This window comes from Trichogramma pretiosum, unplaced genomic scaffold, assembly GCF_000599845.2.
Source record: "Trichogramma pretiosum strain Unisexual culture from Peru unplaced genomic scaffold, Tpre_2.0 scaffold30, whole genome shotgun sequence".
Taxonomy (NCBI): Eukaryota; Metazoa; Arthropoda; class Insecta; order Hymenoptera; family Trichogrammatidae; genus Trichogramma; species Trichogramma pretiosum.
The window spans coordinates 843697-865990 of NW_019641675.1; the positions used below are offsets into that span (position 1 = coordinate 843697).

General features: G+C 40.3%; 3 protein-coding genes across 3 annotated transcripts in view; 1 reads left to right on the forward strand and 2 right to left on the reverse strand.

The window, feature by feature from the left end:
• Nucleotides 1-17173, reverse strand: part of LOC106653248 — an 86740-nt gene extending 69567 nt beyond the window's left edge. The window contains exon 1 of the mRNA XM_014372630.2: nt 16838-17173. Coding sequence (XP_014228116.1) covers nt 16838-16901 — 64 coding nt within the window. The 5' untranslated portion in view covers nt 16902-17173. The remainder of the gene's footprint in view (nt 1-16837) is intronic.
• A 1380-nt stretch (nt 17174-18553) lies between these two features.
• Nucleotides 18554-20558, forward strand: LOC106653100 (general transcription factor IIH subunit 4). Its single transcript, XM_014372353.2, has 6 exons — nt 18554-19238; nt 19330-19454; nt 19531-19736; nt 19808-19981; nt 20062-20364; nt 20441-20558. The coding sequence occupies exons 1-6, from the start codon at nt 18725-18727 to the stop codon at nt 20520-20522; spliced, it is 1404 nt and encodes a 467-aa protein (XP_014227839.1). The 5' UTR covers nt 18554-18724; the 3' UTR covers nt 20523-20558.
• Nucleotides 20559-20568: 10 nt separating this feature from the next.
• LOC106653103 (cyclin-C) lies at nt 20569-22215 on the reverse strand. Its single transcript, XM_014372357.2, has 5 exons — nt 21922-22215; nt 21744-21850; nt 21466-21672; nt 21142-21393; nt 20569-21064 (listed from the first exon to the last, which is right to left on the reverse strand). Exons 1-5 carry the CDS (start codon nt 21951-21953, stop codon nt 20862-20864), a joined length of 801 nt encoding a protein of 266 aa, XP_014227843.1. The 5' UTR covers nt 21954-22215; the 3' UTR covers nt 20569-20861.
• Nucleotides 22216-22294: the final 79 nt, after the last annotated feature.

A 22294-nucleotide genomic window follows, 5' to 3' on the forward strand; every position in this document is an offset into this window, starting at 1 on the left:
GTTATATTATACTTCAGTCAGAATGGGTCTTGTGCACATGCGTGTACGTATATAAATACAAAACCTCCATATCTGATGCGTGCGATCTGTGTTTACTTTTCGCACCGTTTTTGTCCATTAATGCAGTCCATTAGGGTGTATACTGCACTTTTTAACAAGCTCCCAAAAGAGAGACCTCAGTGCCAGCTTTTAGCCTGCGGAGCGAATCAACCGAATGCAGCGGCAGCGAGATAAGATGCTCTTTCGAGCGTACGCGTACACGTGGTGGCTGACAATTTCTTCTTGTTGTTTTCTTTTTTTTGCGTTCCAGCTCAGTGCCAACGACAGTGACAGTGGCGGTCTTATCGTTTTTTTTTGCTCTGATGAAGAAAAAAAAATCAGTCGGAGCAGCAATTAGATATACTTAGGCTCTTAATTACGAAATTTCAATCAAGAGATATGGAATTTCGTACGAAGAACGTCGGTACTCGGGTGACGGTGAATTCATACATCAATGATTCGATTCGACATCAATATGTTTATCGCAGCAATGCTGGGCAATGAGTAATATTGATTTTTCTTTGAATTCAATGATCGTTTACAGATAGAACAAGTTAAGTATTTTTTGCCGATCGATGCGAGTTTTTCTCAATCTGATCATATTGATGTAATGTACAAAACACAGAAACAACATTTAAAAATAAAAAATTGATTGTTCTAAGATATCAAAGTATATTCGAACAAAAAAAAATCGTCAACGATATTCCTCACTTCTGCTAATTCTTCCTTTAAACTATATGCTATTGCTCAGCTGGCCCCTATATATAATACATATGGGTTTGCAACGACGGAAACATTGTTATAAAATTTCCAGCGGAAACCGTAAAATTTTGCCTCGTTAGAAAATATAAATTATAAAGCGCCCTCGACGTGCGTCGATGCCTGGCATCCTGCGGCTGACGTCACAACCACACACACGCGCGGGCGCGCGTATTAAACATCTGTATTTCGTACTTTATTGCGCGTATATACGTATAGGCGAGGGTGCACGAACCCGAAAGTCTTTCTTGATCACCGACTTTTATATAAAATTTGCTGCGAGCGAGCGTGTGTGTGTTTGACTGTGGGCTGACTAATGCCGACTGTCTGTATACATTACGGCGCGATTTCCAGTTAAGTTTGAAATTTTGAGGGCTTGCACATGATAGCCTACTGGCGTCGAGGCATTATGCGGTTCGCGCGCGCGCGTGCGGTAGAAATAAATAAATCTTGGGGCAAAAAAAAAAGAAAGATGGATGGGAACTCGATTAGAGCGAGAGCAACCTAGCGTGGTTTGTTTTCGCATGCAGACTTTTCTGAGTATCATTCAAAAAATTGTCGAATATTACGCTTGATTTATTTTTTGTGCAAGGGAACGAGTGAACTTCATTGGGTTTGACTAATAATCGAGACGCGGCTTAGATTACATATTTTAAAAAGACTCATTTGTCATATAGAATATTTTGCACGATAAATTCAAAAAACCTCCCACGATCCCGTGGAGTAGCAAAAACGGCAGCAGAGAGACCATAAAATCCAACAAATTCGGCGCTAAAAAGAGAAAATACCAAATTAACATCGATCGCGGCGCATTCTCTTCATAAATATCGCAGGCGTGCAGGAGGTCGAAAAAAAACAAGGAAAGAAAGAAAAAAATCGACTACTGCTATATGCTGTTGCTGCGTTGCTGCTTGCTGCCGATCAGCCTCGCCCGTTTTCGCGAGAATTAAACGTTACGCGCGCACGCGGGACCCACATCAGCGGATGAATAAAGAGGGTCTCTTTCTTTCTCTCGTTCGCTTATTCCAAAGTGCCTTCAAAAGTTCCTCTTTCCGCTTTAAAAATTCTCCGCGACTCGACTTTTTGCCCTCCGACCTCTCTCTATGCGAAAACGAAAGACTTCAAGGCTACGCGCGCTGCTGACTCTCTTCTTTATTTTTTTTCTTTCGTTCTTTTTTTTTTGTTTGTTTCGTTGTTGTGCTGTACGAGCATTCCGAAAGTAGTAGTAGTATAGTAGTTCTTTTGGCGCCTCATTGGAATATAACAAGTATACGAATTAGTTTGCGGAGGTGTAATAGTATGCTATGGGAGTTTACGAGTGATTTGATTTATCGATGGTTCGTGCGGATTACTTGTGCGAAATTTTGAACTACTGCTGTTGCTCCTGCTGTTGCTTCTGCTCTCGAGCTACTTTGAATCCTCTACAGGGTGGGAATGTTCGAACGAACACCTCGTTGCTCGTGCATTCATAACAGACGGGAGAAATCTGGTTTCGGAAGAGAGAGGCTAATTTTTTTTTGGCTCCGATCGTTGCATAAAACATTCTTCATTTCGCGTCTTAATGAAGTTGTCAAAATTGCGATCCAATGGGCGAATTCGGTTGTTTGACGATCATTTAGCGGTATAATTTACCGATAAATATGATAAAAATGACGCGGCAGAATAAAGTTTTTTTCGAAGCTATTCGAGAAAACACATTAATATTGGAATTCAAGTGCCAAAAAGTGCATCAAAAGAATAAACAATTATCTTTATTGCAGCAGTTAAAGCATTTTTGAAAGAATATTTTTATTGCTTAGATAAAATAAATTGTTTATTGAGGAATCAATCCGAAGGTATGAATAAAAAAACTGAATGATTCCATTCATATACAAAACATGCGAATATGTATACAAGCTGCACTCGCTATGAACCTATAAAAATATTCACGACTGCATATTTTAATTCGTAATTAACCATAAATGCGTCCTTCTAGACTCACTTCAACCCTATCTTACTTTTACAACCTCATAAAAATTGACGCAGTTGAGCTTTTAGAGGACGATGTCGACAATCCAGTCTTACATATAATACTTATATACATGGTTTGAATTGAGAGGCGCTACTCGCGCCACGTGATCCATCTACGCCCAAACGTACGTACAAAAAAATAACAGTAGACACAACAAACACAAGGCAAGAAAATAGCAGCTTTAGAAAATTTAGGGCTTAGCTTGTCCGCAAGGAATTTTTCTTTTACATCACTAATCATGCATTGAACTTGATGAAAGATTGTGAAGCTACTTTCAAGAAGAATTCGCAAAATATTTTCAAGCTCCCCAAAAATGAACGCAGCTTGATGTGTTTTGATAAATTTGAAGATCGGCATCGCAAAAAAATGTTGGAGAATTCTCATTTGGAATCAAGATAATATCGCCTCGCTTTCTTCTCTCTTTCTCTTTCTCTCAAAAAAATCCCTGTGTATCCCGTCATCAATGCTTGGCCTTATAATATTCCCGGCACAAGTACCAGGCGTGGCTCCGGCTGGCGCATCGTGGTCTTCGTTCGCGAATCACGCACGCAGTGAAAGAAACTTCGGCGTAGGTGAGTGTTCGCGGTAAAGATGAAAGGGTGGAAGAGTGCTCAAACCTGCTGAATTATCCAATTAGGTTTTATGCGTTGCTTTTTTCCCCCCTTTCAAAACGTCGAAAGAAAAGAGATTTCGAAGGCTCGTCATGTGTTGTGCGCATGTGTTTCTCTGTGTGGCTAAATGTGATATTGAAATTACTAGAAGCGATATTATATCGGTATACAAAATAAAAGATCGTTAGGTGAGTAGGAGGAAATGATACGCCGAGGAGGCGTTCATTTTCACTATTAATAGACAATACAATGAGACGAAAGGATACAAAGTATTTATTACAGAAAATTTGCAATTCATGCAAAATCGTTAAGCGATTACTCGTGTAATCGAATAGTTCGAATGCTCGTCTGCGCGCGAAGAGAGGAAAGAGAGAAACAATTTTACATTATGCCGCAAATAGTAGTAATTTTCAACGCTCTGAACCGGATATACAAAAAAAATTGATGATCGCATATTATCCTCGTTCGTCTTGCGAACGAGAATACATCTAAGATGCAAAATCGTCATGCATGAATATATGCATAAGTGTTCCGACGCAGCGTGCGATAATATTTATTGGCCACAGAACGACATTGAATAGCGATAAAAAAATAACAGATGGAAAATACTCTGAATGAATTTTTTGTTTCGAAGTCTTAGAATCGTGTTTGAAGTTGTTCGACCGAATAATCCTATGATAAGTTAATCCAATTAGACCCATTAACGAGGACATTTTAGCAGCGTTTATGTACGTAGGCGACGCGTCGCCACGTACAAACACGAAAAAAAGCGCAAAAATTTTCTGATTACCCCGTGAAAAAAATGTCCCTTGCAGCGCGCGGATAGCGCGAGCAGCAAGAGACGAATCATCGATGAGACATCATCGATCACGCGCGCCTTGAGAAACCCATGGAGTACTTAACTTATAAATTACAGGCTTGGTCTTTCTTCTCTCCGTCGTCGTCTCATCATCATAGCGCGTCTAATTATCGCGTTCGTGAGACCGAAACGAATGTCAAGATCGAGAGTGGATCGTTTTGAATATGTCGTGTACACGACGAGAAAATTTTTGCAGCGCAAAAAGATACGAGATTGCAACGACGTTTAATCATTGCTATAACTTAAAAGTGCGCGGCTCCAAGATTGATGCTTTTATTTACAAAAATCAACATCAATTATGGTTGCAGTATAGATCGAGTTCCCAATCATGTCAGTTTTATTAGTTAATAGATTTTGGATGTATGTATCAACTTCGAATCCATGAATCTTTCTACACGATCTTCGTTCGATCGTTTAGATCTAAAATTCAGACACACTGTAAATCTTCGGATCTTACACACCATAGAGAAGCTCGAGGGAGAGAGAGAGAGAGAGAAAGAGTAAAAGTAAATAAATACCATGGTAAGAAACTGACAGAGGACGACTAGCATGTATACATGCGTGTGTGTATATGTGTGTACGTATATGTGTACGACAAAAAAGACACGCCTCGATACATAAATTACTTTCTTGAGCAGACACGCTATCGTGCATGTTCGTACGCACAGAGCCGCGCGCAAACCCGTTCCTAAAATAGAGACGGAAAAATTGAAAGGGATTATATAGAACAAAACGCGAAGAAAAGTGTGTATGTGCATCGGCGTGTCTCTCGACGTCGCGTCGATGTCGTCGTCGTTGTTATTGTCGTTGTCGTCGGTGCAACGGCGTCGAGGGCAGCGATTTTCAACAGCGATTTTCGAAACGAGACATAATCGGCGACATTTCGACGCGCTCGCACTGCAAACCCGAACGCAGCAACTTAATATACAGCGCACCGCAAGACGACGAAGCCCCATACGCGCGCTGAGAATATAATGCGTGGGCGAAGTAGAGTCAGAAAAGGAAAAAAAAGGGGGCGAAATTTAATCGCGAGTGTCGTGCAAAAAACGGTACAAACACTGTACGTATAGCTATATAATGCATACGCACCGATACTTATGTCCGACTCGTCGCAATGGCTTTCTGACACGCGGCGCGGGTGTACCCTTTGAAGCGAGCGAGGTGCAGCGTCGTGCTCCCGTACCGTTACATTATACGCCCGGGCCTCTCTTGCTCAGAGTAGTAATGCTACCGCGCTGCTCGTTACGCATTCACGTCGATATTTCAATTTTAAATTTTGCGGGATACGTATATGTATAATACTTTGCGATCGGTCGCAGCGATCTCGTCGCGCGGGCACCGACCAAAAGTGCGCGTCCATTGCATTGCGCCCAGTACTCATGGGCATCGATGCGGTGATTGCATACGCGCACGCGCGAAACGCGTGACATGCCTCTCAAAGCGAGAGAAAAAGAAGTGCTGTGTTTTTTATATAAATGCGGTTCCCACGACGAGTTTCTTATGTGTGTGTGGGAGTATAGAGGAGCGCTGCAGCCGACGACGAGCTTTTTTCACGCGTCCGGTTTTTTTTCTTCAGCTACTAAACGCATCCGAAAGCGAAATAGCGATCGAAAGTAGTATACTACGCGTCACTAAGCCACCCGCGGCGCGTGCGTCCGCAGTCCGCGCCGAACAACAAAGGAAAAAGGAATTTCCAATTACATCTTTTCCCGAGTCCATTCATAATGAAGAAATCACCTCGAGTGGCTAATTACATCCGCGCGGCGTGTGCAGTGCTATGCAAGCGCGAATGTAAAACCGCAAAAGCGCCAACAGCGGCAACTCTACGCCGCGCGGCTCTATGCTAACACCTCCTTCAACGCGCGTAACAACTGCGTGCAGCTTATAGGCATGTTGTTGCTGCGCTGTGTGTGCAGCCTATAATACCTAAGGTTTATAAAACTCGTCACGCCTCGAGGACTCTTTTCTCTCCCTCTGCTCTGTTCCTGCAGTGATGTTGTACGAGCTCGAATTTCGCTTAACCCTGGAAGACACGATCCGGCGATCCTTTTATAGTACCGTTACCACACACCAGGCAGCAAAAGGTGATGTCGTTTAATGTATGCGCGCAGCAGCTTTCGGGTTCGAGATTGAGATGGGTAATTCGAGACGATTTGCCGAGCGCGGCCTATGTGTTCGTTAAAATTTTTTCGATGCGCGCGGCGTGGTAGTAGTATTATGCGCTTAGAGCAAAGATGAGGCACTTTGCTGCATGTGAAAATCAGAAAAGGACTTTTTTTTATAGAGAAGCTCGGAAATATCCGATGATATTATCGTGACGATCGCGAAAGGCGCATGAGAAAGCAATAAACATATAATTAACAGTCGTAAATGTTAACGGTCGTGTATGGAAATGGATCCTCGTGGATAAAATTTCCGTCAAAAACAACAGAAAAAAAGAGTCAAGCTTCAACGTGATGATTTGACACATTTCTCACCTGCTTTTTTGGCAAGCGATAAAAATCAACTCGAAACAAGTAATTATATAAGAATGCGCGTGTAATTACCGTGGCGAACAAAAATTTTGACAAGCATCGCAAAAGAATTCATATCTTCGTTATCCGAATTAACTCTTTATTCGCGCGCGATTCCAGAGTCCAGCGAACTTTGGCATTATTAAGGCGAGAGCGTGCAGATTTCAACGAGGCGCATACTGGTTTCGGTTTAACCCACATATTATGTAGCCGCGGCAAATAGAGATTAAGAGAAATGCACGTACTTATCGATGATCGAACGCAGAAAGCCAACCGGTAGTATTAGTATGCTCGACGAGCATTGCTCGTACAGAAAAGCACCGCGAGCAAAACGGGTGAACGCGCCCGCGTGATCAACGCCCCCTACGAGATATCGCCACGATTTTCCATACTGTGAACCTATGCAGGCCCCTGTGGCATATGTACCATAACGATATAATGCGATCGCACATGTTCGGTACTGCTGCTGCTGCAGGAGCTCAAACAGCAGCGTGAATAATGAATACTTTTTCACAATTGAAACGCGTATCGGTACACCGCGCCAGAAGCGCTTGCTGTTGTCTTGGTTTATTATTATACGATATCGCAGATCGGAAAAGTAGCAATCGAATCCATCGGGTTGTTATGGCGAATTGAAAGATTTCCGACTTGTATCTAGCTCGAGTAAAAAAAAATTACTACCTGCTCATTAACGGCCTCCGTGTCGCCATTATAAATCCTTGTCCCTTGTAACGAGTACACTCTAATCCCGAGTAGAATCTAAGCACGTTTTACGCAAATCTAATCCATCAAATCGATCGTACAGAGGAAAAAAATGTTTAAAAAATTAAAATCGCGCTACCAGCTGTTTACAGTGTATGTGTTATATGTTATACGCAAGTGTGTAAACGCGTGCACTGCTTATACATACACACACACGTATAATCGTTACCCAGCGATCATTATCGAAGCATAAATCAATGTATGCGTTATACAGCTCCTACGCGCGTGGCTTGCAACATTTATATACATACGTACACGAGATACGCGTTCGGGAGCTAATTAGACGAGCCTTTATAGTAACAAAATTCTTTCGTCACGCTGCTATGCGCACACGGAGACAATTTTTTTCAATTTTTTTTTCCTTTTTTTTTGCCGCTACTATATCTGCTTGTCGAAGTAACGAACTTGCGCCTTTTGTCGGGTAGAGAGAGAGAGAGAGAGAGACAAGCATTAGGAGTTAATAAATATCGAGTTTGTTTACGGTAAACGACGTTGGAGCTAAAGCTCACATATAGACGAGTTACGTATACGAATTTGCTCGCTCGACTAGAGTCCGCAATGATGTAAAATCTATATTTATAAAATAGCGCCGAGGAAAATTCATTGAGCCGTGCACGCGGCGCAATTTTAACACGTGCTCTCATCGTATCGCGCACGGTTTTATTCCAAGAAGCAGCAGCTGCCGCTGCAGTTTGTATTTTGCACTGTATATAATACAACATTATTCGGTCTGACCTCGATTTTCACTATATTCGTGTCGTAGCCGCCGCCGCCGCCCTGTCCAATATGTGTATACCCGATTTCGCCTCGTTGATGTACAAAAATTAACGCTCTGGGTATATTCGAGAGAGAGAACTCGTTTGCATTCGAAACGATTTCGTTCGTTTGGTGGTCATTTTGCATACGCATAATTTCGAGTGTATAGCAGCACTGCACACAGCGAAAGTGAATCTGCGAATTCCAACGTATACCTAATTAAGAGAAAAAAAAGAAGGTAAAGCTATAAAAGGACATTTTCTTCCAATAAACGGGTGTCACGCGCGTCCTACGTATACTCGAAGCTTGCAACGCTCGTAAACAAACCTATACATTGCGAGGCGTTTCGTTTCTGACAATGGCCTTTGTGCGTGTGTATATACGTATCTCTCTCTCTCTCTCTCTCTCTCTCTTTCTCTACGTGCAAACTGATGCTTCGAACCACCCACGCAAGCGAAATTCGTTTTGAACGCAAGTATCTCACTCGCGCCAGCCAGCCAGCCGCAGCTAGCACGAGAGGCGCCTCAGCAGCAGCAGCAGCAGCAACAGCAACAATCTACATTTAGGGTAGTATCCAAAGTGTATACTATAAGAGAGAAAATCGGAGCGCCCAAGACGGCACGGTGGCGATTATACGTATCCTTGCGTAAAGGAGAATTATATAGTCGGCCGAGAGCTGCATGGCAAAAGTATATACACACAACAATGGACCAAGAGAGTGAGAGAACGTAGTATACTGATTCATTTTGTATATATATTTGTAAACTCGAGACTCGGAGTTTCTCACTGCGCCTCGGCGGACGAAATAGCCGCATTATCGTACGCCGTGCGTATTTCAATTTAAACGTACAGTAGTCACTACTATAGCAAACAGTTATACTACGGCAGCAACAGCATTATAAATGTTTTGACGAATGAATTTTAAAACTGGCAGCCGTATTATGCACGTACTACTACTGCACGCTTTCGCCGAAAAGGCTGCGACGACGAGGCATTGCTAACTTGTGTATAGCAAATTCATGCGAATATATAACAAGTCAACGAGAAAAAATGTTCCCTATATATGAACTGCGAAGCTGGCCGTGTATACGATGTATGCGGGTTGCGCGCATATTGGCTCGCATCTTTTACACATCTCGTCAATATGAAATACATAAGTCGAACGGCTCGGACTGCTTAATTATATCGGCCCAAGGCTCCGTTTTGTACGATGTACACACACATACATCAACTTTGTGATTGCACGGGTGGAATTTTCATGATTAATCGATTGATTCATATCGATAGAGCATGGGGTATATTTTACGACTACGCACGGCGATTAAAGAATAATTCTCGGAAAAATTAGGGGGTAGACACCACACAGAACAACGTGTGCCTATACGGTAAAAACGAAACAGTATTGAGAGAAGGATAAATGCGTCGTCACGACCCGTTTAAACTAAGCTGCTGCTGCTACTATCGATCGAGCTCGCTCGTACATATAATACTCGATTGATTCGTATACAGTTGCAAGCTTTTTTTTATCAGTTTTGCAAAAAGGAAAAAAAAGAAAAAAACGAGCGAAGAAAGAAAGATCGTGTTGTTTGCACTTGAGTCGTCATCGGCCGATGTTTTCGCAATACTGTATTATAACGTGTATCTCTCGCGTGCCATCATCTCTGTCTCTGCCGTCTCTCCTCCTCGCCGGCCTTGAAAAATCTCGTTTCTCGACGCGCGGCTCAAGCACTGAGCAAGCCGCACACAGCCGAGTATAGCGCAGAGCGCGTGCCGTGGTACACCGACAACAACGGTGTTTCCGATCGGGCCCTATTGTAATTGTTTCGTCGTGGTAGGTAAATCTTTTTAGGAGGCAATTAGCGAAATTGCCCGGCGTCACGGAATTATATGGCTACATGTGTATATACTTTTTCGGCGGAGCAAAAGAGCTAGGCAAAAAGTCGTTAAGAGTCTAAACATGCACGCCCGAAAGTAGCTTAAATAAGCGCAAATTTCAAATCACACAAATTAAGTTACCGACAACGATTCTAGTAGCATAATACGCTTTGCTCGCGTTTCTCGTAGTGTTCATACGAACCAAAAAAAAAAATTGAAACCCCTCCCGCACACAAAAGAGAGAATATCCAATTTTTTTTCCACAACTTTCTGAGCGAGCCAATTGAACGCATTTATGAGCATACGCGACGCGTTCTCACGATTATATACGTGCACTTATTAATGTTGCCTATATAGATGTGATTCGTCATCGCTTCACGCTCGTGCGCCCGAGAGAAAGATGTATAATATTTGCATGTTATGTACGTATAGGCGTAACGAAGAATTTTTGTTCGAGCTGTCGAACGATAAAAATCGGCAGCTCGACGATATCGGCCGATGATCCAGCTGTTCTTTTTGCAGAAAATTAGAAAAAATGCACGTTTGTACGGCCCAATGTTTACTTATTACATCTTCCTCCTTTTTTTTTACGAACTCCAGGTGTTATGCAAATTCTTATTTGAACGCGCGGCAGATGCGTGTTTAGCGCACGCGCGCGCGATTTCTTTGAGGTGCCTCACCTGATGCTCACCGCGCTCGAGATTCTCCGTAAGCAAAATATTATTTCAATTACGCTTTCTTTACTTAAAAATTTTTTTTACTAAACGTGTATTTTCTTTGTTGAGCATATTTTTTATGCGGGAAAACTATATAGACACGGTGAATGGTTACGATGCCGTGATACGATAACTACTTTCATAAAAAATGCCTTATCTGTATACGGAAACACTCACCTATGAGTAAAGTCTATAATCGAAATGAAAAAATGTTCATTTTATTGACGCCTCTAGTGTATCGGTTGAAATGCAAACATTTCGCACCAGTGGCCCAGTTTTAACGTAGTTTTATCGCGATGAATTAGCGAATACATTCGTGTATCATGTACACATTTTCTACAATATAAATACACGTCTCTTGAGACTCTAATACCATCAAAAGATTAGCGATTTTTTCAGCGGTATAACATTACTCATTAACACGTACTTGATAGAAATTTACATTCCGATTCCGTCGCTACTACTACTACTGTGTGGGTACGTGCTCGAATGACTGGCTTTGGCTCTTTTAAAATTCAGAAGCTAGATTACATTACTTACGGTTTGATGGATACATTCTAAATTGAAGTTAAAGCGAGAACACATCCAAACTCGTTTCATCCTTCAAAATATCACTCGATCATCGTGTATTACACATGATAGTGTGTGTACCCTCGCGCCCGCAATTAAAATTTGATGAGAGCATGTGATGTATACATAGCGGTGGCCATGTCCGCCGAATTATAGCGAGAGAGGATCGTGAGAGAAAATTGCACCGAATCCCGGTGGTCCGGTCAGTTCTGGATCGCCGCGAATAAGGGCCGATTTATATACGAAATTATGCTTGTACCTCGGGTGTAACAAACCGAATATTTACAAGGGTTTCGAGTGAATTACTGCAGCTATAAAAAGTAAGTAAGAAAATTTTTTTTTTCAAGTGGTCGAATAAAAGATTTTTGAATAAGCAAAAAAAAAATAGAAAACATGAGTTATTGTGTCATTTATATTCGTTCTTGCGGTCACGAACAGGGTAAATACACTTGAATCTACGTTAAAATGATGTGAAAAATCACTCGAAACGAGAAACTTGCGAGCGCGCGGTGCCTGTGATTTATGAACGCGAAACGTATTTACAAAACACCCGATCAGTTATGTAAGTCAATGTAAAGGAGAGGAGGAAAAAAAAATTTGACGAACTCGAAATATCGAGTGCCGCATCGAGAAATTATTGTGCGATCTTTTGCAGCCGCGCATACGAGCGAATCGAAAGCCCCCGAATGTAATAAGTTTGCTCGATCGACATCATCCCATGCGAGCCCCTTACTTTCTTCGGCGCGAAAGATTCTAAGAAAAAGATTCATCCCTCGGTTTTCCTACAATCATCGTGATCGCCATCTGTTTTGTGTGTATATTTTGTGGATTCGGATGGGGTACTACTCTGCGCGTATACAGCGAAAAATTCGGCACACGCGGTCACCTGGTGACTGACAGACGACGCAAAGACAAAGGGAATCCCCGAGGACACAAAAGAGAAAAATCGACGCGTATTATAGCGTTCGCTTTCGAAGCTGTGTGTGCCGAAGCGCTTGACAGGTAGGATATACTGCGTCGTCGTTTCCACGCACGCACGAGGTGTCGAAGGAAGGTTTGGACCGGCAAAACATTCTACTTAGAAAGTCTTTATATTATCGTTCAATAATTAGACTCTATTCCTTAATATACTTTTCGCACTTTGCATTGAAAATAAAAAAATAATAGAATGAATCATATTCAGGGTTTTCACACCTGACATGCAAGCGGTATGTATACCGAGAAATAGCATGACTGTATTATTATTGATGTTATTATTCATTCGCACCTCTCTGAAGTGCATTCGGACTTTCGTTAAAAAAAAATCGTTTCTGGGCTGCCGATGTATCAACAACGGCTGCGAAAATATATACGCGAGCGTCGACATCTCGTGCGGGAGCTACATGGTCGAGGTCACTCTCTCTCTCTCTCTCTCTCTTGGGCGCGCGCGAGCAAATATTATACACACACACACTCGTCCTTTCGTCTCGGTAAATCTCTTTCTCTTTCCGTTTTAAGCTCGAGCGGCGGCGGTGGCTGAATTCCTGGAAAAGCCTAGGCCCCGATAAATAGAGCTTGACCATATTGTCCATTGAGCACACCAGTATTATATTTACAGTGCGAATTGTTTGGAGATGGGCTCGAGCTTGTTATATAAAGGCCTCGATAATGTGCAGCGCAGCAGCGCCATGTGTCGTCCTCTTCTTTTCTTTTTACAGCGTCCGATCCCGTGTGCAGGTTTTAGAAAACTCTTCTTGTATGTTATATAGTTATAACCAATGGTGCTGATAGATATCGACACCCGAGATATAATTGTGCCGAGATACGTGTGTGTGTGTGTCTCGGATCGCTATTGTTGTCCCGCGCGCCGATGATTTTGTCAAAAGCTATTAGGACCGTTACAATGCGTGTGCGTATTACACATATATAGTCGCCACGCGGACCCGTGCAAAATCGAACAAATACTCGAGCAAATATTATCTCGACGCGTCCCCGCCGCGCGTAATCGCAGTCCAAATTAATGCGTAACGGTGTAAAGTTACGTTGTGCAGCAGTATGACGACTTATCGCTCATAACTCTGAAATTCTTCAATGAATCCCTCCCCGCGCAGCCGCGAGTTGAGCAGCTTGAGAGGTGAGTTAACTTTTTTTATATGTATTAATACTGATACCGATAAGCTCGACGTTTTATCTGTATATCAATCCGACACACTATATACGAAGCTCCGTGTGCCAGCCTAATGTTTTTAAGAATAGCGCAAAACTCGCTCGTGCGTGTAATGGTGGGTGTACATAACTCTCTTTACTTATTATTATACGTATAATAATTTTTTTCCACCGTAAGAAATGCGACACACACACACTGCTGTCATATCGTGCGAAGAGATCGGGATCGGCGCCACCGAAATCATTGAGCATAATTTGACCGTGACTAATATGGCGTAGCGCGCGCGCGCGCGCGAACTAATTTTATATATTACATACATTGAAAATTTAGATCGCACGAGGAATTCGCGATCCTCATCGTCGATAATTGCTCCGAAAAAAGCTTGAGCTGCTCTCGTTACACACGCGCACGCCCGGCCCAAAACGACGACAAATGCAGATAAGCATCAACCCTTGGAGCGTTCCACATTCATAACAGTATTATGTGCTCGACTGCTGCTGTTGCTTTACTTCTGGCATATCACGCACATGCATACATGTAGCACACGTTTTCTCGGACAGGAGCAGTATGAGCAACGCGTGCATCTGCAGTTTCATATTATAGCCGCCGCAGATCGAGATGAGGTCATTACCCTATCTTACTCTCTCTCTCTCTCTTACTCTGCATTGGCGTGTATACAATTATATACCGAGTGTATTAATGTTATGATATGCATGCGCTCCGCGAGTCGAGGATCTCGCATAGGGCGGCTCGTCGAGTGGTGGACTGCTGGAGTTAATGAGACTCGCGCAGGTTTCTGACGCATGGAGAGTAGTTAAGCAGCGAGCAAAAAGAAACAACGACAAAAAACTAACCGTATAACCGCTCAATCGCGCTGAACAGCTAGTTCGATTTTTGGTGTGTAGCGTATTACGACTACCGATTTCGCCAACGATGATCATCCATTGCTTTCAACTATACTATCTCATGATTTGGCGCGCGAGCACGGAGGCATTTTCTCTTTGACTTCTTAATGCATTTCGTGCCACTTGAGTGAATCGTGTTCAAATATTTAAACTCTGCGAGCTTAGACGAAATTAAAAATTGAAATGAAATGAAAAAAAGCAAGTAATAATAATAATAATAATAATAATAATAATAATAATAACATTAACGTCGAGATACGGAGAACACACAGCTGGTATTCGTTCGCGCTCGATTCCATATCAGTAAAAGTAAATTTTACACCGACCACGTACTGTAACACACATTATTATATAGACGAGTGATCGGTGATTATTTGCTGTCGCTGCTTAGCTGCTGCTGCCGCAGCCGCTTGGACTGCACATATAGGCGCTATCGTAGGCAAAACTTGTTTTTCTCTATTATAACACGCGCGCATACTCCGCCTCTTTCTTTCTTACTCTCTATGACAATAGAAAACACATGACGAAGACAACGACGATCGAACGATGATCATCGACCCCTTTGTGGAACACACCGTGTGCGCGGCGTGATCCGCTGCACACGCTGCACCTTCTTCGTTCTGCTTCTCTACCTATATCCTTCCATTCACGCTTATATACCTACTACACACTTATTTATAAATTACATATGCACGCGCTTGCAGTTACGTAAAACACCTTTCTAATGATGTTGCTGCTTCTGAATTGCCGCCGACACTGCTGCACGGATGCGGTTGTATTTAGTCCGTGTTCGGGCTTCTCGAACAGATTGACTTTTTTTCCCTCTCGCCATCTCTCTCTCTTATACTCTCGGCATGCCGCGGCGGCGGTACATGGCTCTTTTATTAGAGGCCCTATACGCGTGTGTATTATATACACTGTCTTCCGGAATCACCGGCTCCGAGAGCGAATGTGTTCATGGTTTTTTATCCACACTCGCGCGCGCTCATTCGTATTACTGCTTCTGATGCTGCTGCTGCCGACGCCTTGTTTTTGGTCGGACAATTGAATCACACACGAAAATGACTTCACCGACGAGTTCGATTTTCGCAGCGTAATCCGAATCGATTGTCTAGTTTTTTTCCTTTTCTTTTCTGATCAATCGAACTTTATATGCGCCGATTGCGCAAAAAAAAAAATAAATTATGGCCGCGCAGCACTTGGAAGACTCAAAATCAAGTGTACTTCGCGACACTGCGAGATTGCCGCGCTGACCTGCTTATTTTTTGCGCTGGCGCACCACTCGAAATTAAAAAAAAATGCTCGGATTAAATTTTTTTACTCGTTACGTGCAATACTCGAATCGATGATTTCAGCTCTCTTGCGTTCGATTTCGATTATTACACAGCCATATAAAGAGTAACCATCGAAGAAGTATAACAATTATATTTACAGTCTAACGTTGTGCAACTCGAAAACGACATTTAAATATAAAATGCGTGTGCAAATAAAACCCCAAGGGCTTGTTGGAAATCCAATGAAATTTCAAGAAAATCGATACGCTAACGATTTCCTCTGAACAGGAAAACGAAAATAGCCGGCCGCGCGGCGCGTCTCGTACATGGGCGGGTCTCTCTCTCTCTCTCTCTCTCTCTCTCTCTCTCTTTCGCTCTTTCTCTATTAACCGTGGTGTTTGCTCATACCGATATTCGACAATGGAAAAAGGAAAAAAATACTTATACACTCGGTAAATATACCAATATTGGACAAAAGAGTCTCCTACGCGAGTTATAGGATGTGTGTGTGCATTAAAGGAATTAAGCACCTATACATACGTATACGCGTATAATGATCGATCTCCTACATTATACATAGGTGCAAGCCTCTCCTATTTCGTCTTCGCGTCTTACATGTTATAGTTTTGTATTTATTTTGAAAAGAAGATGAGAAAAAAAACCAACTCGTACACGAATTCGTGGAAATTTCGCGTTTGTACCTGCTATTGTGGAAACGGAGCACTATTGTCAATAATAAAACGATAGCGCGGCAAAATTTTATCTCTTTAACATATAACTATGGCGCCTCTTATCGCACTGGATCGCACTCCGAAAACTATCGCGATAAAACTGTCTCCGATTTTTGTAAAGATACGACATTTGAAAAATACGAAATAATTTTTTTTCAAAAAATTGCAATCGAACGCAACGACGATTCGACGAGGGGTTCGATTTTCATGCGAGAAAGTCGCGATGCTCCGATCAACGGTCATCGGTACAATTATTTCGGAGCATTTGAAATCTCGAACGAGTCGCGAGAGATATCGTTAGATGCATTACCTTGGATGAAGCAGAGCACGAGCAGTCCGAGGGCCGCGATCATCAGCTTCCTATCGATCTTCATGGCGACACGATGTTAATTTCAGTTAATCAAAAAACCCACTAAAAAAGCACACTGAAAAATCTTGCACTTTTCTTCCTTTTGCTTAAATTGCACTGCAATGAGAAATATTTCCAGGCACTTAAAATCAGTAGCACTTCCGAAATCCGGGCAAAGCACCAAATTGCATTCGAGGAAGAACTGTCGCCGCGAAATCGTTGGATATGTATATCTCTATATACCCTTAGAAACGCGAGGCGAAGGTACCAGTGGCGCACGCCAAACCGAACTGAAGAAACTCGTCCGAGCCAAAGTCGTACTAGGCGCGCGGCGAATCCCACCGCTGCTTGCTGCTGCTGCTGCGTTTCTCACCGCCACTCGAGAGCGCGCGGCGCGACGCGGTTATAGCACACACACAGTACAGTACAGTACACAGCACAGCACAGCACAAGCCGGCTCGTCGACGCGCAAAACTATAAGGACCGGCAGTGTGTGCTGGTGTAGTAGAGGAGAAGGGACGTGAGATGGCACTCGCGAAATGCAGAAAGCCAATGTTATATATATATGAGATATAAAAAAGAACGAGAGGACGAGTGCGGATGATGATGATGATCGCACATTTTGACTCTGAACAGTGCCTGCTGTAGTGCACTATGTTGCATCTCACTGGATGTTGTGCGGCAGTTGTTTCAAATACGTGTGCGAGCGAGGGAAGAATGCGATGTATGGGGTTCGAATTTTCAAAATCGAAACTTTCGATATCGAGCCTAGCGAAACTGCATACTTCTATTGTAGCGGCCGTGAATGTCTTAAAATACACGGAATCACTTTAACTTGTACACTGTGTAAGTAATTGCATTGTTTTGCCAAGAATCAATGTTTGAGATAATTCGAAATCGAGTAGATGACAGTTGATGTTAGATCATGCATTGAGCAATCATGAGAGGACGGATGCGTCCGACAGTTTTGACAGTTCGGAATTAAGACACTTTTTAAGGAAACAAGATCTCTTAAGCTCGGAAATTTTTAATATGGATTTTCATGTGATGTTATTAACATAATAGACAGAAAGATTTCAATGAAAATTTAATCACTAAAAAAAAATAATGAATATTTTTATCAAAGAAAATATTTTTGAAATGAGACATACTGAAAGAATTAGAATAAATATATCACTTAGTTGAAATAGTATCATATATTTTCCTATAAAGAATTGATGGGAACCTTTTAATATTGTGAATAATATGACAACTATTTGATTCTACAGTAGTGCTGTAAATTAATCCTCAATTTATGCAAACAATTTTGAACGTTTTTTTTCTTCGGAATTCGTTAATGAGGTACGTCGAGTGTATCTTTTTTCTAATCAGTGATTTTTTAAACAAATTTATTTCAATTTGATAAATTATAATAAAAAAAGGAAAATATTTTACATCAAGAATTATTAGATAATCAAAAATGTACGAAAATTTTTTGAATTAATAATAATGTTAAAGTTAATAATTTTGATAGTTGATTATAAATTTGTTAACTGCTTTGTGAGAAAATTCGTGTATACACTCAATCCATGGATATTACCACTTATCATGGGACAAAAAGTTGGACGAAATATAAAAGAAATGTTGACCGTAAGATGGCAGACAAGTACTAGGAGTAGCGGCTGCACTAAACGTTTCATTTGCCTTCTGCCCGATCCAGAATAGAAGCGTGTTTATGCCGGGTTAACCCAGTACATTGTCACAACACTGAATTACAAATGCCGTGAAATTGTGAACATGTTATGAAAATCAGTGATAATTTCACAAAAAACACGATTTGTTTAACGTTTGCTGTATAAAAACAGGAAAATGGCATCTGCAATGGGTGGAAGAAGTTTGCTTCAACCGAAGGTGCTTCAGTGTAAAGATTTACATGAGTACCTGAAAACAAGAACACCTGAAATGCTCAGTAAACTCTACGACAATCCTCCAATTTGTTTAGCAGTATACAGAGAATTACCAGAATTAGCCCGTAATTATGTTGTTAGATTATTATTTGTTGAACAGCCAGTGCCTCAAGCTGTCGTTGCTTCTTGGTGTTCAAAATTACATGTAGAAGATCACATGAAAGTTGTGACTGTGATGAGTGATTTGAGCATTTGGAAAGAAGTCGCAATTCCTGGAGGACTTCCTGGATGGGTGTTAAATTCTACATTTAGGAAAAATTTAAAAATCGTTTTGCTTGGCGGTGGACAACCATGGACCATGTCTAATCAGCTCGATGCTGATAGTAAACCAAGAGATATTGCTTATTTGGATAGCTATGCGCTGGAAAGATGGGAGTGCGTTCTACATTATATGGTTGGCTCACAACAACAAGAGGGTAAAGTATTACAATGTCTTATTTTACAAATTTATTTTTCATACTCTATAGATTATGCAAATAATTAAAAACAAGTTATTTGGTATTTTAGGTATATCAATAGATGCCGTAAGAGTCTTATTACAAGCTGGTTTAATGGTCAGAGATGAGGACGAAAATGTTCCAACCATAACACAAGCTGGTTTTCAGTTTTTATTACTTGATACCGCAGCACAAGTAAATAATATTATTTGTATGCTTTCAATCATTTACAAATAATCTATATTTTTAATGATTATTAATGGATTATTAGGTTTGGTACTTCATTCTACAATACTTGGATACAGTTGAGGCCAAAGGGCTTGATTTAGTAGAATGTTTGAGCTTTCTATTTCAATTAAATTTTTCCACTTTGGGTAAGGATTACAGTACTGAAGGCATGTCTGATGGACTGCTAACATTTCTTCAACATTTAAGAGAGTTTGGACTAGTTTATCAAAGAAAACGCAAAGCTGGAAGGTTTGTTTATCAATAAAAACAGCAATCTTTTTGTTTTTTTCATTATTTCAAGCATCATTTGTAATTTTCAGATTTTATCCAACAAGATTAGCATTAAATATTGCCACTGGCCAAAATAAACCATTAGCACATGATTTAGAAAAAGATAGATATATCATAGTTGAAACTAATTACAGAATAAATGCTTATACTGACTCAAATTTGCAAGTGGCTCTAATAGGATTATTTACCTCTTTAGTATATAGGTATAAAGAAATAATTTTGATTTAAAAATGATACAAGTCTTGAAATGCAGGTAGTAATTTCCGCGCAAAACTATTTGCAGATTTCCAAATTTAGTAGTAGGTGTATTGACAAGAGATTCTGTGAGACAAGCTTTTAAAATTGGCATAACTGCTGAACAAATCATTGGTTACCTGAAGCAACATGCTCATCCTAACATGATTGCGGGTGGACCTCCTATTTTACCACCAACAATAGTGGATCAAATAAAATTATGGGAAAATGAAAGAAATAGATTTTCATTCACGGATGGAGTTTTGTACAATTCTTTTCTTTCTCAAACAGACTTTGAAGTTCTCAGAGATTATGCTCAATCTGTGTCAGCATTAACATGGCATAGTGATAAGTACGAATTTTTAAATTAAGTTGAATACTTATTTATGAAGTTCTTGTAATTAATTTGTAATAAATTTTGTTTGCAGAAAAAGAGCTATGGTTATAACCCGGGAAGGTCACGATGATGTTAAAAAGTATTGGAAAAGATATTCCAAAAATGCAAATTAAAAAAAAAAGTATTTTGTTAAAAATAAATATGTTATTTTTTAATAACGTTTATTTATTTATTTTTCATTATAAAATTGTCAATATCCTATCATAATTTTTAAAAAATTCCACACTTTTTATACACTTTTGTGTTCGTCATTGAAACAAGTTCTGAATGTTCATTTTGACAACTTAATCTTCAATTCGTAAGTGTCATCTATATAATAACACCATTTCATTAAATTCATGTTACTAAATCCCTGGGCCAATTAACTTACTGAATACTCAAATATATCAAAGATCCTAGCACTACAATAAATTAGGTGGGTGTTGATTCAAATTTTCATCATCTAAATTTGGCTAACGCTGAGGAGCTGGTTTTGGTTTTGGCATTTTGTTTAAGAGAGCTTGGATGTCTTTCTTTTCATCATAGGTTTTCCATAACTCATACAAATTAATTATATATCTAGCTATTTCTTGAATTTTTTCCATGTCAGCATTTAATTCAGCAAACCAAGATTTCATATCTTTTTGCATTATCACACAAGCTATTTGTAGAGCACCTACAATGAGTATGAAAAATTCATAAATTAGCTAATAGATAAATTAATTACCATAATCTAGCATTTGTTAGACATACCTATTGCAATTTGATATGGTGCATATAGCAAACATACATCAGTTCGAAGGCTATCATTCACTATCCTCCACGCTAAAGTAAGCAATTGATCGTCAGGTCCAATATCTTGAATCAATGTGAGTAGAGGCCGATAAGGCTGATACACAATCAAACAACAGTCTAAATGTTCTAAAAGATAAAATTCACATTCTAAGATATGATTCGTTCTGTATGGGAACTCCTGTGTGTAAGCATAACTGAATTTGTTTTTAACTGAAAAAAAACAAGTTGTTTATATAACAGTGGCATAAATAAAAATCTAAACAATAAATAAAAAAAACTTACTTGCTGTTTGACAAGTTGTTATCAACCTAGTATTTGAAATAACACCAAATTCTTCTACCTTAGATGCTAAAAAGATAGAAGTTGGAGCAAGTAATAGAGGATCAATGCACTTGAGACTATTTCTAGCATAAAATCTTTTGAAATACACTGTAGCTGTTGCTATAACCTGTTGCCTAAGTTTCAGTTGTTCTCCCAAAACTTGAATTACTACAAACAAATTGAAAATTCATTAATAATTAAACAAACGTAGAATAAAAAAATTAATTCTTAAAACTTACAATTGGCAAAGAAAATTAAAATCTTTTGATATTCTTCTTCAGTGAGAATTGACAGATCATGCTGCCTTTCTCTCACAAGATCTTGCTTATCAAGTAACCATTGTTGACTGCAGAATACAATGCAAGCATTAGACATATTCACAAAACCATTCTGATAACTTGAATATAAAAAACTTACTGGTGAGAACTGTGCCAAAAATTGCCAGCCATGCTAATTTGTTATTATTGTCCAGTAGTAGAAGTACAGTTAGGCTTTTCAACGCAATTGCTACGACAAATCAAGGAATCACTCAATTCATCGTCACGTTATTCTTATTTTGTATTTTTCAATTTAAAAAATCGTATTAAAAGTTGATTTTAATAATACCAAGCAAAACTATATGAACGACAAAAATTGACAACTCCGAAATCGACTCAAAAAGAATAAACGCGATGAAACGTAAACTGACTACTGCTAGCAGCAGCGTTGCTTTTCTCAATCGAGTGACTCGAACCGCTATTCGAATCTACCTTATCGGTACGTCTGCTCGCGTGTGAAAATTTGCCGGCAC

Bases quoted from the DNA above. Each gene is read 5' to 3' on its own strand.
- LOC106653103 (XM_014372357.2), bottom strand. From the start codon at position 21,953: ATGGCTGGCAATTTTTGGCACAGTTCTCACCA. The intron at 21,851-21,921 runs GTAAGTTTTTTA...TGTATTCTGCAG, and splicing joins TTTTGGCACAGTTCTCACCA to TCAACAATGGTTACTTGATA. The intron at 21,065-21,141 runs GTATGTCTAACA...TACTCATTGTAG, and splicing joins ACCATATCAAATTGCAATAG to GTGCTCTACAAATAGCTTGT.
- LOC106653100 (XM_014372353.2), top strand. From the start codon at position 18,725: ATGGCATCTGCAATGGGTGGAAGAAGTTTGCTTCAACCGAAGGTGCTT. The intron at 19,239-19,329 runs GTAAAGTATTAC...TTGGTATTTTAG, and splicing joins TGGCTCACAACAACAAGAGG to GTATATCAATAGATGCCGTA. The intron at 19,455-19,530 runs GTAAATAATATT...ATGGATTATTAG, and splicing joins TACTTGATACCGCAGCACAA to GTTTGGTACTTCATTCTACA.